The sequence below is a fragment of the Hydra vulgaris genome, chromosome 12 (assembly GCF_038396675.1).
Source record: "Hydra vulgaris chromosome 12, alternate assembly HydraT2T_AEP".
NCBI lineage: Eukaryota > Metazoa > Cnidaria > Hydrozoa > Anthoathecata > Hydridae > Hydra > Hydra vulgaris.
The window spans coordinates 85,720,502-85,738,344 of record NC_088931.1 but is presented as its reverse complement, the minus strand read 5'-3'; the positions used below and the strand labels follow the sequence as shown (position 1 = coordinate 85,738,344).

The 17,843-nt window shown below is 29.8% G+C and overlaps 2 protein-coding genes across 6 annotated transcripts in view; one reads left to right on the top strand and one right to left on the bottom strand.

Annotated features, from left to right (window-relative positions):
- Nucleotides 1-15,799, bottom strand: part of LOC101241231 (rho GTPase-activating protein 1) — a 42,260-nt gene extending 26,461 nt beyond the window's left edge. For 2 of the 5 annotated variants that reach the window (XM_065814805.1, XM_065814807.1), the window contains exons 1-2: nt 15,706-15,799; nt 15,337-15,425 (exon numbers count right to left, since the gene is read on the bottom strand). The gene's annotated coding sequence lies outside the window, so the exon portion shown is untranslated. Of the gene's footprint in view, nt 1-15,336; nt 15,443-15,705 lie in introns of those variants that run through there. The other 3 variants (XM_065814803.1, XM_065814806.1, XM_065814804.1) reach the window with 2 other exon arrangements.
- Nucleotides 15,800-16,669: 870 nt separating this feature from the next.
- On the top strand, nt 16,670-17,449 carry LOC136088427 (histone-lysine N-methyltransferase SETMAR-like). Its single transcript, XM_065812137.1, has one exon. It carries the CDS (start codon nt 16,670-16,672, stop codon nt 17,447-17,449), a length of 780 nt encoding a protein of 259 aa, XP_065668209.1.
- Nucleotides 17,450-17,843: the final 394 nt, after the last annotated feature.

Sequence of the window (17,843 nt, the reverse complement as noted above, 5' to 3'; positions counted from 1 at the left end):
TTAAATGCTGGATCTTCTTGACTCAATGCATGGGTTTTAATTATGTCTCTGTTTTTATGACTAGGCAACTCATTCTATTATCTCCTAATGAGGGTACAGCTCTAAAACTCAGTTTTATGGTTTTTAAAGTAGTAACAGTGCCATGTTGCGCATAAATGGTGTCTTTGTGCACTTTTGGTGCAAATTGCGGAGGCCATTGTTACATTTTGGTGGGCATTTGGAGCCCTTTGTTACGGCTTAGGGTTTATTAATAGTAATGAGGCATTTGCTTGGGCTATTAAACAGTGTTCTGAGTACTATTTATGCTGAGTCAAATTCTTCAACAAATTTAAAAATGAATAAAGTACCAAAAACTATATAACACAAAAAACCATCATCATCATCAAGTTCTCTAAATCTATCATTCACTAATATTCGTGGTTTTCAAAGTAACTTTTCTTCTGTTGAGTCTTATCTCTTGTTAAGTTCACCAGACCTACTTGCTCTTTGTGAGACTAAATTGAGTTCAGCTGTCTCATCTTGCGATCTTAGTGTTGATGGTTATCTTCCTTTAATTTGTAAAGACTCCAATAGTCACATGCTTGGCTTGGGCATTTACATTTGTAAGAATTCACCCATTTGTCGGGAAACTAGGTTTGAATCAACAGACTATTCTTTAATGTGCTTTTGTTTAGCACCACTTCATTCTATCGCTTTTCTCTTTGTTCTATATCTCTCTCCTTCATCTCAAGACTGCATTCTTTTTGATGTTATTTCTGATCACATTGACCAGGCTCTCTCTCTTTATCCATCAGCAAATATAGTTGTTGTTGGTGACTTTAATGCTCACCACTCTGAATGGCTTGGCTCTAATGTCAGTGATTCTGCAGGCATTAAAGCCCACAACTTTTGCTTTTCTCAATTCCCAACTCAAATAGTCAACTTTCCAACTCGCTTTCCAGAAAACTTGAATCATTTACCTTCTCTACTAGACTTATGTCTTGTTTCTGATCCTAGTCAGTGCTCAGTCTCTCCACATTCACCCTTAGGTGCTTCTGATCACAGTTTGATCTCTCTAAAACTAATATCTCATTCTTTTTCATCACCTGAATCCCCCTATTATCGTACCTCTTACAACTACCTTAAAGCTGACTGGGACTCTTCCTGTGATTTTCTTTGTGATGGCCCTTGGGTAGAAATCTTTCATCTTCCTGTTGACAAATTGCTTCTTACATAACTTCGTGGATTCAGGCTGGCGTGGAATCTTTTGTTCCCTCTTGACGATTCCAGGTCAAGCCTCACTCTCCTCCATGGTTTTCCTCACATTGTACTGCTGCGATTGCCAATGGAAACCGTTACTTCCATATCTATCAGCAAAACTCTCCAGAAAACAGACGTCAGTTTATTACTGCTAGAAACCATTGTAAAAACATTTTGTCTAACGCCAAAGCCCGCTATTCTCAGGTCATGAAATCTCGTATCTCATCTCAAAATTTAGGCTCTCGCTACTTCTGGAGAATCTTCAATAGTATTAGTAATAAGGGCGAATCTTTAATTCCACCTCTCTTGTATGATTCAGACATTGTCACCTCACCTAAAGGCAAAGCTGAATTGTTTGCAAAAAACTTTTCATCAATATCATCTCTTGATTCCACTAGTTGCGTTCTACCTGATATTGCCAACAAGTAGGTTGATCCATTGCTTGACATTTGTATCACTCCAGCTTCTGTATCTAAAGTGATTTCCTGTCTAGACTCTTCTACAACTTGTGGCCCGGACAACATTCAACAAGTACTTATCAGAGTCTTGTTTTTCCAGCCTGCTGGAAAACAGCATCTGTTATCCCTATCTTCAAAAATTCTGGACAGCAATCTGATTCGTTAAATTTCTCATCTTCAATCTAATAAATTACTTTCTGACCATCAATATGGATTTTTATCTTCTTGTTCTACAGCTGATTTGCTAACAGTAATAACCAATAGGTTTTATCGTGCATTAGATAAAGGTGGAGAGTTTAAGGCTATCGCTCTTGACATTTCAAAAGCTTTTAATAAAGTTTGGCATGCTGGTCTTCTCCATAAACTTTCTTCTTATGGTGTATCTGGCAACATCTTTAAGATTATTGAATCCTTCCTTTCCAATCGTAGTATAAAAGTTGTCCTTGATGGACAGCACTCTTTTTCTGTAACTTCAGGGGTTCCTCAAGGTTCAATCCTTGGCCATATACTCTTTTAAATTTACATTAACAATCTTCCAGATACTCTCACATCTAAGGTGACGTTGTTTGCTGATGATACTACCATTTATTCTTGTCATGATAAGAAACCAACATTCTCTGATTGCTTGGAGGGGGCATTTGAGCTTGAAAAGGATCTCACTTCTGCTACAGCATGGGGCTCACAGTGGCTGGTGAACTTCAATACAGATAAAACTCACTTTTTTTCAGCCAATCGTTATCGCAATAAGTTAGATCTTCCTATATTTATGAACGGTGATGTACTCGATGAGTCATCTACTCTTCATCTTCTAGGATTAACTCTTACTTCCGATCTTTCTTGAAAACCATATATCAAATCAGTTGCAAAATTAGCATCTGCTAAGGTTGCATCTCTTTATCGAGCTCAACACTTTAGGATTCTATTCTCTATCTCTATAAATCTAAAATCTGGCCTTGTATGGAATACAGTTGTTATATCTGGGGCGGATCTTCTAATGGTGCCATTTCTCTTTTAGACAAGGTGCAAATACGTATTGTAAACAGCTGCAAGAGCAGGTTGGACCTGCTCTTGCAGCCAACCTTCAACCATTATCACACCGCCTTAATGTTGCTTCTCTTTCTCTTTTCTACAAATACTATAATAGGCATTGCTCTAAAGAGCTAGCACCTCTTGCGCCATCTACTAAAATTCATTCTAATATTACTCGTCTTTTAATTAAGTCTCATCTTTTTTCTGTGACTGTTCCTAAGTGCTCCAAAAATGCTTATTCGTCTAGCTTTTTTCCTCAAACATTGGTTCTTTGGAATTCGCTTCATTGCTTTCCTGCTTCATATAATTTCTTATATAATTTCCTGCTTCATATAATTTCTTAAAAACTGGCTTTCCTGATTCATATAATTTGCAACCCTTAAAGTCGTCTGTCAATTGTTATCTCGCTCTACAATCTTCATATTTTCTTTTCCAGTAACTTCCAACTTTAATTAGTAGTTGCTTGCAGCCTTGTTGGAAGCGAAGATGTTTAAAAGAAAAAAAAAAGTAAAATATTCTGCTAAAGAACTACTTTAAACAATTTTGCTATTTATCAAGATAATTATTCAAAATAAAATTTATTTTGAATATGTTATTGTTGAAAACGACATAAAGGTTTTAGAATAACCTGCACAGAGCCCTAATTTAAATTTAAGAGCATTTATAGACTTAATTAGATTTTTTTTTTTAAAAAAAGGCAACTGGTTGTTTACAAAAAAAAAAAAAGTTTTTAAAGGAAGCTGTTTTTAAATTGTTTAACATTAAGCTGTTTTTATATTATTATTTATTCTCACTCAGAGGTTTGTGAGAGGTACCATTATATGGTGGCAGCTTCTTTGTACAATAATATTCCCATATTTTTTAGTATGAACTTTTAAATACTTTTAACTCTTGCTTGTAAATGTTTTCCAGTTTAATACCAAAGATATTATAATGAAAAAAATAATTTAAGATATATATTATATATTGTATACATATTTTTTTATTTTTTCTATATTGTTATACTATAAGTTACATGATCGTAACTTAAGATTAAGACTTTTCTGTATTAATACTATGAAGTGAAGTAAGTTTCTGTATTAATACTATGAAGTGAAGTAAGTTTTTTACTAGTATTTTAATCAAAATAAATTAAAACACAGGAGCAGCAAATTTTTCAAAGTTTATAAAACAAAAAGCAGTATAACAACAGTATAAAATAAATATACATATGCCAATATTCAAATTTTAAACATTTGGTCCCATTTGCCTAATGTTCTTTGGAAATTTTAATAGCAATTGAATAAATTTTCTTGAAAAAGGACAAAAGAGTAAAGATATAAGCTAATTTTACAAATATATATCTCAGTTATGATGAGTTAAAAAATTAACATTTTAAATGATTTAATACATTTTTTTTGCTTTTCAAAAAAGTATATCTTCCTGATGATGTTGATTTAGCTTTGTTTTTTGAACATTTAATTCCTTAACTTTCTGCAGATCTAATTTTCTATCAATAAAGTCTTGTTTTTCTTGCAATTTTTCTTCTCTTTTTCATTTTAATGAATTTTTGTAGTGTGAATGGAACATGTTTACACTTTTAATCATTGATTTTGTTATTTCCACATTGCAAACTCCACCAGCGTGGGGAATTCCATCATATACTTGTCTTTAGGCAACCAGAGAGCTCTTGTGCAAATTTTAACAAGAACATCTGAATTGATAAAAAACCCACTTTCAACCTATGTATTACCATGTGACAAAGTAAAGACAATTTCGGAAACTTCAAATAAATCATCAAGATTCTAGCTTATAAAAGGGGTTAAGAAAACATCCAACTTATCCTTATTAACTTTGTAACTTGTAAATTCTACTCAGGATTTTAAATCTTGATATTGATTATTGACCTTATTAGCTATTGTAGCATTAATCCATTTAATGCTACAATAGTATGTAACATATAGTGCTTAAAGTATTTCAGAACATATTACATAGTTCAGAACATATAGATATGATAGCAATCATATTTTATATTTTTTAATACGATTTTAAAAATGTATGGCAAAATCAATTTAAATCTTTTTATTTGATTGATGGTTATGAGGTTTTTATTTGATTGATGGTTATGAGGTTTTTATTTGATTGATGGTTATGAGAGAGTTTATAAAATATAATTTAAATCTTTTTATTTGATTGATGGTTATGAGGTTTTTATTTGATTGATGGTTATGAGGTTTTTATTTGATTGATGGTTATGAGAGAGTTTATAAAATATAATTTAAATCTTTTTATTTGATTGATGCTAATGAGGTTTTTATTTGATTGATGGTTATGAGGTTTTTATTTGATTGATGGTTATGAGAGAGTTTATAAAATATAATTTAAATCTTTTTATTTGATTGATGGTTATGAGAGAGTTTATAAAATATAATTTAAATCTTTTTATTTGATTGATGGTTATGAGGTTTTTATTTGATTGATGGTTATGAGGTTTTTATTTGATTGATGGTTATGAGAGAGTTTATAAAATATAATTTAAATCTTTTTATTTGATTGATGCTAATGAGGTTTTTATTTGATTGATGGTTATGAGGTTTTTATTTGATTGATGGTTATGAGAGAGTTTATAAAATATAATTTAAATCTTTTTATTTGATTGATGGTTATGAGAGAGTTTATAAAATATAATTTAAATCTTTTTATTTGATTGATGGTTATGAGGTTTTTATTTGATTGATGGTTATGAGGTTTTTATTTAATTGATGGTTATGAGAGAGTTTATAAAATATAATTTAAATCTTTTTATTTGATTGATGGTTATGAGAGAGTTTATAAAAAAATCAAAAAAATATTTTGAAAAATATATTTTTCCCCATGACTTTTAAGAAAAAAATTGATAATTCCTGACTTTTCCCTGATTTCCCTGACTATAAAAATTTCCCTGACTTTTCCTGATTTTCAGTTGGCTGAACACCCTGCATAACCATAATGGAAACTGAGAATAACATTATCAGAATAGATTTGGGGAGGTACCATCATTACCTGATACAGAAAAAAAATGTACTACTCACACTTTAGACATGCACGCCAACATGCATAGGATTGTATTTTGATTATTTTGACATTTTTCAAAAGTTAATTTTTATATGCAAATAAATGAATATCAGAAGTTGTTAATCATTTACTAAAAATAAATTAGTTTTATTTGAGTTAAAACTCACCAGCTTTGAAACTGTTAAGATAAATAATTCAATTTCTACACATCTATTGTTTACATTTTAAAAGTGTAACAAGGTATAAAAATATCTTTTTTACATAATATATTTTAAAAACCATTTTCTTTATTTGCGATAAAATTTTAAGCATGCATATTCGCTTTTGTAATAATAAGCGAATCAAGCATTAATGCATGATACAGCATCTGAAAAAAGTTAGTGTTAATAATAATGGATTTTAAACTACATTCAGTACTTGAATTTATTTTTAGTACCATGACAACTTTATCATCATACCATACCCCATTCACCAAAATATTACCATTAACTATACTATGTTACCATTAACAATACAATTTAATATTAACATTAAATTTGTTATATAATAAATATTAACTATATAATAGTTTCACAATACTTTTATTTATCAGAATTTTTGTATAAAAAATTATTTTTATATATCTATTATATGTAAAACATTCTGTAAAATTTTCAACATGCAGAATAATTTTAAAAACTAATATATGTATATATTAAAAGTAAAGTTAATTATTTATCGCCTTATAATGCATTTTTGAATTAACCAAACAACTATATTCACTTCCATTGACTTTTTGATTTTAAATAAATTAATAATTTGATTAACATAGTGTAAAAAACAAATTATACACTATACAACTTAAAAAATAAAGAAGGGCTATGCTGAAAATTATTCAAAAGAAACCAATATTAAAGGTCTGCAGTTTTAATAAAAGCTATTAAAAGCTTTATCAAAAGACACACCTGATTAGACTAATATTGCTATTGTATATATTACTACTATTATATATATACTATATCTGATAATAATAATAACAATTATAATTGATAATTTTAGGCCTAACTATGTGGTAAAAACTATTCAGAAATGTATTTATTATAAAAAAGTGAAAGGAGTTTTGAAGTTCTTTTAAAATATTTGAAAATAAAAAGCATAAAACTTCTTAACAAAACTCTATACTGACTGGGTGATTATATCACATAAAAATATTTATTCTGGAATCTAAATGTGTATATATGCTTAGATTCACAAATGAGGCAAAGAACAAAAACTTTGAAACAAGAAACTTGTTAATCAAGACTGCGGTGTCTAACTCTAACCCTAATTTTACGCACTGTTTATTCTACTACTTTATTGTCTGACATTTATTTTATTTTTAACTTTTTTCAGATCACATAGATCCATAGAAAGAACAAGTACAACAAATTAAATCTAAAAATGGTTAAAAGCAGCTTAAGCAGCTCTTAACTTACATATTTTCATGCATCAAGATTAAAAATCGAAACTGAGAGTTGTGAAAAATAGTGTTAAATGATTGTAAAGGGTCAGTTTATCAACCAATTTAAAGAAAACTTTGTGGGACACCATTTCTGATTTTTACATATGCATTATGTAGATAGGTTAAATTTAAAATTTCAGACTTTTACGAACATCAGTTTAGAAATTATAGCCTTATAAAGATGACACTGTACCCCCCCCCCTTCAAAATGGACAAAATAGACTATTTTAGAGCCTTATAACTTTTTTATCAATTTCAACAAGTGTTTCATTTTTTCTAGAACTATTTTCTGGATAGTTCTCCCTTGAAAAAAGTGGTTTATATTAACTTGTATCATATTAAAGAGAAAATTATAACCTCCTAAACTTTGGAAAAAAACTGAAATATATGCCAAAATAAAGTTAACTGTAGCATTTCTATATTCATCCACAAGTCTTTATTATTGCTTAAATATTATACTTTAAACATAACTTACATATTAAAGAGTTCTATAATAAAATAAATGGAGATTCTTAAAAAATAAGTCAAAACATGGTACAATTATCTTTTATTATTGGGTTCGGTTTTTACCTTTTAATTGATAATTAAAAACGATTAATATATATTCATTTATTTAATACTTTTTTTAATAAGATAGAAGTGGAACCCTATTGTTTTTTTGAGCTCAGACTCATGCATCATGGTATTATTGTCACTCACTGGATACCAATAAATATCTAGTGTTATTGAATACTTGAAATAATCAGCAGCATTTTGTGAACAGCTGGCAAACAGAATTGCATTTACAAATATGTTATTATTCCAGGAAAAAATTCACCAAAATAATGCACTAATACACAATAAGCAATTTAAAGAATTGAATAAATATTGAAGTCAATATAAAGTGACTTGTGTAAGCAAGTATCATGCAGCATGTCAAAAATGTCAAATTTACTGTTCATTGATGTTAGATTTACTTTTAAACAGCATGATTGAGTTGAGAAATAATGATATGAGTGAGTTTTTTTAATAATTCTTCTTTGCAATGACATCACAATTGGAGGAAGTGTTTGTTCAACGGTGAAAAGTAAAAAAAAAATTTTATGAAGAAAAAATAAATCAAAAAACATTTTGGTAATAAAAGTTTAAAAGATAAGTATGTAAACAAGAATAAAGGATTTAAATAATCAAAAATAAAAAACAAGAAAAAACAAAAAAAAAAACAAATAAAAACAAAGTTAAGGGAAAAAAGTCTTCGAAAATAGAAAATAATTAAAAAGAACTAAAATTTTTTTTTACCATTATTTTAATTCATGCAAATTTTCTTCAGCTGCATTTTTTGTTAATTGATTTTGGTTTCCTTTAAAGAGTAAAAGTTTTTCTGGTGTTTTAAGAGTTTTGTTTCCTTTAAAGAGTTTTTTACTATGCTTTATTTTATTTCTTTTTCCTTTTTTTTTTTTTCCATTACTAAAAAATATATTTTATGGAAAGAAAAGAAAACGAACAATTTTAATCAATTTTGTACATTGTTTATGTCATGAACTTATTCATATAAAAAATGTTGAATGTAGTTTTTTTTGCATTTTTCTGTGTCAATTTAGTTGCTGTTGCTTTTTCTATATCTTGATATTTACTTTTGTTTAACTTATCTATGAAATGCGTAATATAGGCTTAAATATTGTATGTAGTAGAGTATGTATATATTTTTTTTATTTAACCTGATTGCTGCCAACTACAAGTATAGTCATAGTAAGTTGGCGCCATTTATTTACCAACTACGAGTATACTCGTAGTTACCAGGACTTTGATATTTGCCAACTACAAGAATATTCGTAGTAAGCTAACTACGAGTAAACTCTTAGTTATACTAACTAATTTCAAATTATATTTGTGCATGACTGGCTTTGTCTGTTAATTTTTTTTTTCTTAGCTTCACATTTGATTTCAGAAAATACTACATTCAAGTTTTTATTTTAAAAATCCAGGGAACCTCATTTAAATACAGATAAAGACAGAAATAGCTCAAAACAGATAAAAGTAAAATAATGATATTGTTTTAATTTTATTTCATAAAAAATAAAGTGTAAATCTATTCTTTTGAATGATATATTCTGAAACATTTGCCAATACATAACAGAGGTCTATTTTCACAAGCAGCACATTCATATCGTGTTTCTTTACGTTTTATTTTAGAGCAGACTCGACATAGTTTTGTTGGAAATTTTTTCTTTTCATTTGGTGGTATTGAAGACAAGTAGTGGAAGCTTATTGGTAATTTGAGGCACAATTTCATTCAAACGTTCACTCAATAAATCCGTAACAACTAATTCTCTAAACTTAAGAAAGGGAATTGTTTTATCTACTCCATATTTGCTGTTTAAACAGTAAGCATTAAACAAAAAAGTATCAACGAGATGAAGTGCTACTTTTTTATAATAAGATAGTATTTGATCCGCCCTATCTACTCCTAGCATACATTGATTGTAATCTTTAATAATGTTGGGTTTCATTTTCTTCTCTCCTCTCCAGTTCGTCACTTGCAACAATCATTTGCAACAAATACAAGTTGCTAATCATTAGCATGTCTCTTCTGTTTTTCCATTTAGCAACCACTACACCCTCTCTGTTTCTGCTTATAACATCTCCCTGTTTCAGTTTAGCTTTTTGTACATTTGACTTTTGGTCAGTTTTTAAAGTACTACAAATGTATGTTTTTTGATTTATCATGTGTTAATTAAAAGGAACTGTAAAAGTTATTGGTGTACAGGTGATAACCTTTCCCCTTAAATTTTTCCATTACATCTAAAACAATAGCTCCTGTTTGACCCAACAAATGTTTATCTAGAGTTGCCTCGCCAGAGTAGATTTTTACTTTTAGTACAATACCATCTGATTCACAAAGCTCATAGAACTTGATACCATACGTATGTCTTTTATTTTTCACAAACTGCCTAAATACAAGACGTCCCTTCCAAAGCATCATTGATTCATCGATTGATATATTTTTATTAGGACAGTAGATGTTATCAATTGTATTATTTAAGTGATCAAGAAGTCCAATAATTTTACACAAGCAACCACTACCTGAATCTTCATTGTTATTAAAATGCCAAAACTGTAACATTAGTTGGAATTTATTTTGTGGCATTATTCTAAAAAATAAGGGAAATCTATATAATAAATAAGAGATAATAAAGAGAATCTAGAGAATAAAATAAGAGACTGTTTTTAGACCAATAGTGTTCTAAAGATGGCATTTTGAAACACACCCCATATGAAGAAGAAATCCAAGGAACTGCTGCATATCTTCTAAATTTATTGGTTTCCAAGCTTCTTCTGAGGGGACGCTGCTTATTTATTTTGTTGCGTAGCGATTAGTTTCAACTACCATAGTATTTATAAGCTCTTCTGTAACCAATAGTCTAAAGAAATCTAATGGTTTCTTGCTCTCCATGTTTATCTTCAAACAAATTGGCAGTAAATTGAATTTGTTTTACAATATTTGGCTCATCTTTCTATTGGTTTGAACTTCTAGATGGATTTGTTTCAGAAGCTGTTTCGTCATGCAAAATATTACTTATAAGATCTACTTGTTGAGCTTTGTTTTGATTTTGTCTACAAGCAAGACCACCCATTGTTCTAGCTCGGCTCGCTTTCGGCGGCATTAAAAAATTTTCTGCAGTGGCTGCTAGATGAATGCCAGTTAACTGATTGTCATCACTTTCTTCAGTGCTATTATCTTCAGAACCTGATTCTGATGCAGTAAAGCTCGAAGACATAGTAGTATAAGCAAAAAATGAATCTGAATCTTCAATATCATCATCTTCACTACCCTCACAATCTTCCATAATCATATGTGCTGTTTCAATTGTGGAATATCTTTGTTGAGCTAATATGAGATAGATAAATTTATAAATTATCTATTTATAAAAAAGAAATTACTTATCTATAAAACACATTAATTAGTATACTGTGTAAAAAATTCGAAGTGCACACTAAAATGTTTTTTAATATATTAAAAAACATTATATTGTGTACTTCAAATTTTTTTTTCACATTTTTAATAACATGCAGTATAATGTAGTTAACAAATAGGTTTAGCTTCTAGTCTACAAAAACACAACAATTTAGAATAAACAAAACAAAATATAAATTACCTTTTTTACTCTTGATAACTGCCAGTATATAATATAATATAATAATAATGCCCCAAATATAATATATCAATCATGCATTAAATAAGCTACATTACTAGTCACTGCAATGAGTTATACTCATTAAGGTGTTACTAGTAAACTTGTACTCGGCACTGGAGAAAAAAATTTCTTCTCCATTGCCAAAGTACAAGTATACTCGTAGGACTTATTTTTTGTCAGTTATATTCAGAATAATAAATACTATAGAATTATTTTAGATTAAAAATATTTCATTTATTGAAATGTTGATATCTAGCCATGACAATGAGAATGAAACCACACAAAACAGCCTCAGCAAAAATTAATCATTGCAGAAATTATGGCTTGGCAAAGAAATAAAGCATATTTTAAAATAGCTTGGTAGCAAACATATTAAGTTTGCCTTCATTTTGCTTTTCTATATTTTTCTGCGAACATTTTTTTCTCTCACTCTATCCTTCTGAACTCGTGTGAGTAAAAGTTTTGTTTTCTCTTATACTTTTTCTCATTCATCTTATCTCATCCGTTCATTCTCTATTTTTTTTTTCCTTTTTATTTTTGTTCTGATTCCAACTTTTTTAATATTAATGTTCCTATTACTTCTTTTTTTATTACTTGTATTAATGTAGTTTACTTTATTATTTCCTTATTTTAATATCTTTTTATTTCATTTGTTTATTTTATTAAGGTGTCACTCCATTGACTAGTTTTTAACTATATGAGTGACACCAAACCTCACTTTGTAAATTATAATAAAATTTATAATTTATGATTTTAAGGTTAAATGGATAAAACAAAAAAAACAAGCAGGAATATTCTCTAATCATTTAGTTAATATTTCATGTATATTAGCAGCTGTTTTGGTTTCATAAACATGGAGAAATCTAAAAAACAAATTTAATGAACTATTTTCTATACAATTTTCTTTGAAAAAAAATAATAAATTGAGTATTTATAACAAATGATAATCTGAGTCACTTTAAATATTTTTAGTTCAAAGTCCATTATGATAAAAAAAAATTCAATAAAACGACAATAAAATACTATATACCTAATGATTTTACAATTTTCTTAAGCAACTAATAATAAGCCCTTTAGTGGCAAAATCTTTAAAGGCAGATTTCCTATTGGCCTTTGAAGGGACAGTTTATTAATAACTTATTTACCAGTAATACCTACTCCGTCACATGCACTTTTTCTATGTGTTTTGCCGAAAAATGCCATCTTCTTTCAATGTGTAGTCTTTTTTATGAAAATAAAAGTTTTTTAAATTAAATCTTTAATATAAAAAGAAAAAGAATACCTTTTCATAAAGCTATGAAATTTTTATAAAATTTTAAAAGTAAACCTATCCCTAGAAATGGATGTAGAAATTTGCTAACATAATGATGTTTTGTAATATAAGTTGTTTGCTAACTCTTCTTGAAACTCATCAAAGTTTTTAACTATCTAAGGAGTAACTATCAGTTTTTAACAATTGTTTATAAGTTATTTCATTAGCTGAATCCCCAACTAGGACATTTAGTTTTTTTTTAATTATTTTTTTTGTGACACTACTCACGAGTGTAAGAAACATAGACTGTATGCCAGATTTTCCAGCAAATATATGTTACTGCCTTAAAAGGGCATTAATAAAGGTTAATTAAATTAACAAAAGTTGGCAGCCCCTCTCAGATGGTTTTCAAATAAGGTCCTGGAGGCGCTGATAAGACACCTATTTTGAGCCCTGATTATTTATAATAAAATAGAATTATAATATAATATAATAGTGCTGTACACTTACAGCTGTTAAAGTACAAACTGCATAGAGTTTGTACTTTAACAGCTGTAATACACAAAAATAACAAAAATTAGTATTCAAAATGTTCATCCAATTCTTTTTCTTTTTTTGTTATTCACCTCCTCAAGGCCGATAAAGCCACTACAGATGAGGAGGCTACTTAATAGTGGTTATAACTCTCTCTCAACTCTATAACTCCGAAACACGAACCTTGACGAACAAAGCCCCTGCACAAAGAAACAAGTTGAGCGCGGTACTACCAGGGACGTGGTGGGGATTGAACTCAGAACCTCTTGCTTATGAAGCGAGCGCTTTACTTTGTTTTTGAATTAGTTTTTAAGTTTTGAATTGTTTTTAAGTTTGAATTGGTTTTTAAGTTTAAATTGGTTTTAAATCACTTTATTAAGTGAGCGCTTTAATTTGTTTTTGAATTGGTTGATACTAACTGCATCTATTGTTTCTTGTTTAAGTTTGTTCCAGTCATTTACCACTCTAATGGTGAAAAATGTGTTGTTTAATATTTCCCGAATATTGTCTTCTTAGTTTAATGTAGCCTCTAGTTTTATGGTCTTTGTCTAGCAAATCGGGTTTTATGTGAAAGTTTATGATATCGTATCATAAACTTTCACATAAAACCCGCGATAATAAACCCAACTTTGCACCTTTTGCACCAGTAAGCAGGTTAGAGTGCACTGGTTTCCATTAATGCACTCAACCACTGATAATTGAAAAACTGGGTTATTTAAAAATGCTTGCATTTTTGCTAAAACAAAGTGTTAGAAAAATTTGCAAGCATCTCAAAATGGCTGAAAATTGGACTTTTCAGGTGAATGGACAATATTCATTTAGTTATATTTGAGTTTTAAACTGCAAGGATCTGCTTATATTTTGCCCATTTATCACAGACAGTAGTAGCTAATCAGAAAACTTACCTGTAAAGAAAAAGGATTAATAGAAAAATGCTGCAGCTAACTTCATTTTGGCATATTTTAGCAATTTTCAGATTTTTTCCAATATTGAGAAGGCTATATTTTTTCTCTAATATGACACAAGTTAAAAGAAATCACCTTTTAAAAAGGAAACTATCCAGAAAATAGTTCTAGAAAAAATGAGGCACTTGTTGAAAGTAAGAAAAAACCATTAGTAAAAAGAGTGTCGTGTTTATAAGGCTATAATTTCTAAACTGTTGTACAGGAAAGTCTGAAATTTTAAATTTAAGTTATCTAATGCAGTAGCTGTGCAGTGGTACAGCACTTGCCTCATAAGATCATCTTGCCTTTGTAGTTACATGCTCAACATGTATCTCTGCGCAGCAGCTTTAATTGTAGAGGTTTGTGTTTCGGAATTATAGAGTTGAGAGCAATCTGACTTGTCTAACTACCATCCTATTAGTCTTCCTCCTATCATAAGCAAGGTTTTTGAGTTTTTAATTTAAAACTTTAATCTCTTATCCTGAATCTAATAACTTATTTTCCGAACATCAAAACAAAATTGTTAAAATTAAAATATTGAATTATTGTAAAAAAAAGAATCGATTATAAATCATTGTGTTTTATTATGAAGTAATATTGTCTGGAAATAAAATATTAAAGTCATTTTATGTAAAGAACTTATACATTATAATGTGTGAGTCACATATGACAAGCAAGTAATTTTAATTACATTTATGTAAAGAACTTATACATTATAGTGTAGTAACTCACATATGACAAGCAATTAATTTTCAAATGTTACCAAATGAATAGGGCAGGGCAGAAGTTGTTATTTGTTAATGGATAAAACATATATTATGAAATAGCTCAAAAAATTTGTTTAAACACGGAATGAAATTATCTAACAAAAAACATTTAACTTCAGGGTTTTTATAACTAATATTAATTTGCTAAATAAAACAATAATATTAAGAAGAAACAGATTCAATAGTAACGTATTGATTGGAAAATGACGTATAGATAATATTGCAACTTATTTTAACAAACTATTATTTAACATATGTATCTATAGGTTATACTTGTCTATAATATAGAAAATTTATAGATATTGAGCCTTTTTGTAATTTACATTCATAAAACTATTATTGACAGTTTAAAAGTTAGATGCAAAAGTTACATTAATTTTTTTATTCTTGTAATATATTTATTTTTTATTCTTGTTGTTACAAACCTTTTATTTGGATTTGTTACTCCTTTGCATGCTTTTTCCAGTAATAATTAGTAAACATTGAACAACCTAGTCACTATAAATACTCATATCTAAATAACACCAAAAGTGATACAAAATTAGTTTTAATTTGCATGATTTTATCAGTAATAATTATTAACATTAAGTATTACTTATTAAAGTAGGCATTAAATAACATAGTGACTATATGTATCTATATCTTAATAATAACGAAAATGATACAAAATTAGTTTGTTATTTCACATGATTTTTCCAGTACTAATCAGTATAGACTAAATAACCTAGTTACAATAAGTACCCAAATCTTAATAATATTGAAAACTATACAAAGTAAGTTTGTTAAAATCTTACGCAATATTAAAATCTTGTGCAATTATATTTTAAAAAATCCGCAACAATAATCAATTAAAACACAGTCGGTAACCCTGACGTCATAGGACGATGAAAATAGTCAGGTCGTCCGCTACTTAATCGGCAAACGCGCAATGCATTGTGGTGTTTACATTCATTCAAATCGAGATAATCCAATTAAGTTTTTTTCAAAATACTTATTATTAATAGTTAAAAAACAGACAGTCCAATATCCAATATTTATATTTGAACAGCAATAAAAAATGGAAAGTTTTGTTATGATATTTTTATGATGAATAAATTGATGTTTCTTCAAACTTGATGTTTCTTTATCTTGAGTAAATATATGTCAACTATATACAATTTCGCTAACATTGCACAATTTGTAATAGTACATACTTTAGATTTTTTCTTGTAATATGTTTTGCGGATAAATTATTTGATAAAAAAATCTATTGCTCGGGTCAATTAAAACAATTCAATATAAGAGTTCGGTGGTGGAGACCCAAACATAAGCCAAGTATATAGTTTTAGTAGCAGTGTCATGGCACCACCTACCTTTTTATTTAGGGTTTTCGAACTAATATTTTATACTCAATTATTAACTAAATTATATAATTCGAATTTGAGTAAAGTTATTTTTTTAATGTTATTTTCAATTTTTTGTAAGATCTAGTACGTTTCTTCACCTACCGTGATAAAGCACCACCTACCGTAATTGATTCTCCACCTACCGTGTATGAAAAAAAATCGTATATTTTAATTTTACTTTTATATATTAGGTAACCAAAAAAGTTCGTGCGGTTTTTGGTAATTGAATTGTTTTTAGCATTTTTTACAACACCCACATCGCACAAGGCAAGTAGCTTTGTTGCGTAATAGAACGCGTGTGTCACGCGCAGTTGCTGCATATATAGTGTAGGCTTGTAACGAGCTTACAGGAAAGGTTTTGTGTAAAGAAAGGATGGCAACCCAACCAACGATTACTCGATCTTGCTTACTTTACGAGTTCAAACTTGGAAGGAATGCAACACAAGCGGCCAAAAACATCTGCACAGCATTTGGAGAAGGTACAGTAAGTGAACGCACAGCACAGAAGTGGTTTCAGCGATTCTCTTCGGGAGATGAGTCCATCAAAGGCCTGCCGCGTTCTGGACGCCCATTGTTGGTTGATGAGGATGAACTGAAGGACGCTGTCGAGTCTGACTCCAGCCAAACTTGCCAAGAACTTGCAGTGAGGTTTGCTGTGAGTGTTGAAGCCATCCGCCTGCATCTGCATGCAATTGGGAAAGCGTGGAAGCTGAGTCGGTGGGTTCCGCACAAATTGTCGATCGACAACAAGAAGCAATGGCTTACGATCTGCACATCACTCTTATCACGCCACAATGTTGAGCCTTTTCTTGATCGTTTATTGACATGCGACGAAAAATGGATTGTGTACAACAATACCAAGCGTTGCTACCATTGGTTGTCCCCCGATGACCCCATACCAAAGACACCCAAGCCCAATCTCCACGAGCGGAAGGTTTTGCTCTGCATTTGGTGGACTACAGCTGGTGTGGTGCATTACGAGCTGCTCCCAACAGGCCAAACCATTACTGGACTGGTCTACTCAGCACAGCTGCAACGAGTTCACGACCTGTTGCTTGTAAAGCAGCCTGCACTGGTGCACAGGAGAGGAGTTCCACGACAACGCGAGACCACACACCGCTCGCGTGACTCAGGACAAGCTCCAAAGCCTTAGTTGGGAGAGTTTGCCTCATCCACCATACTCGCCAGACCTCTCCCCTACTGATTTCCATTTTTTCCTTTCCCTGGGAAATCATTTAAAAGGACAGCAGTTCCGAGACCAGGAGGCGGTTGAAATGGAGTTGAAAGCTTTTATAGACTCAAAGGACCGAGAATTTTTTAGAAGTGGAATAAATAAGCTTGTTTTACGTTGGAAAAAGGTTTTAGATGCTAATGGTGACTATTTTGATGAATAAATGTACTTACTTTTGTCGTTTTGTGTGTTTTTATTATATACGGAAAAACCGCACGAACTTTTTTGGTTACCTGATATTTAAATCAAGAAACAAATACATAAATTTAATATGATTACAAAACAAAGAAGAAATTGGTTATAAAATTATCCATCA

Bases quoted from the DNA above. Each gene is read 5' to 3' on its own strand.
- LOC136088427 (XM_065812137.1), top strand. From the start codon at position 16,670: ATGGCAACCCAACCAACGATTACTCGATCTTGCTTACTTTACGAGTTC.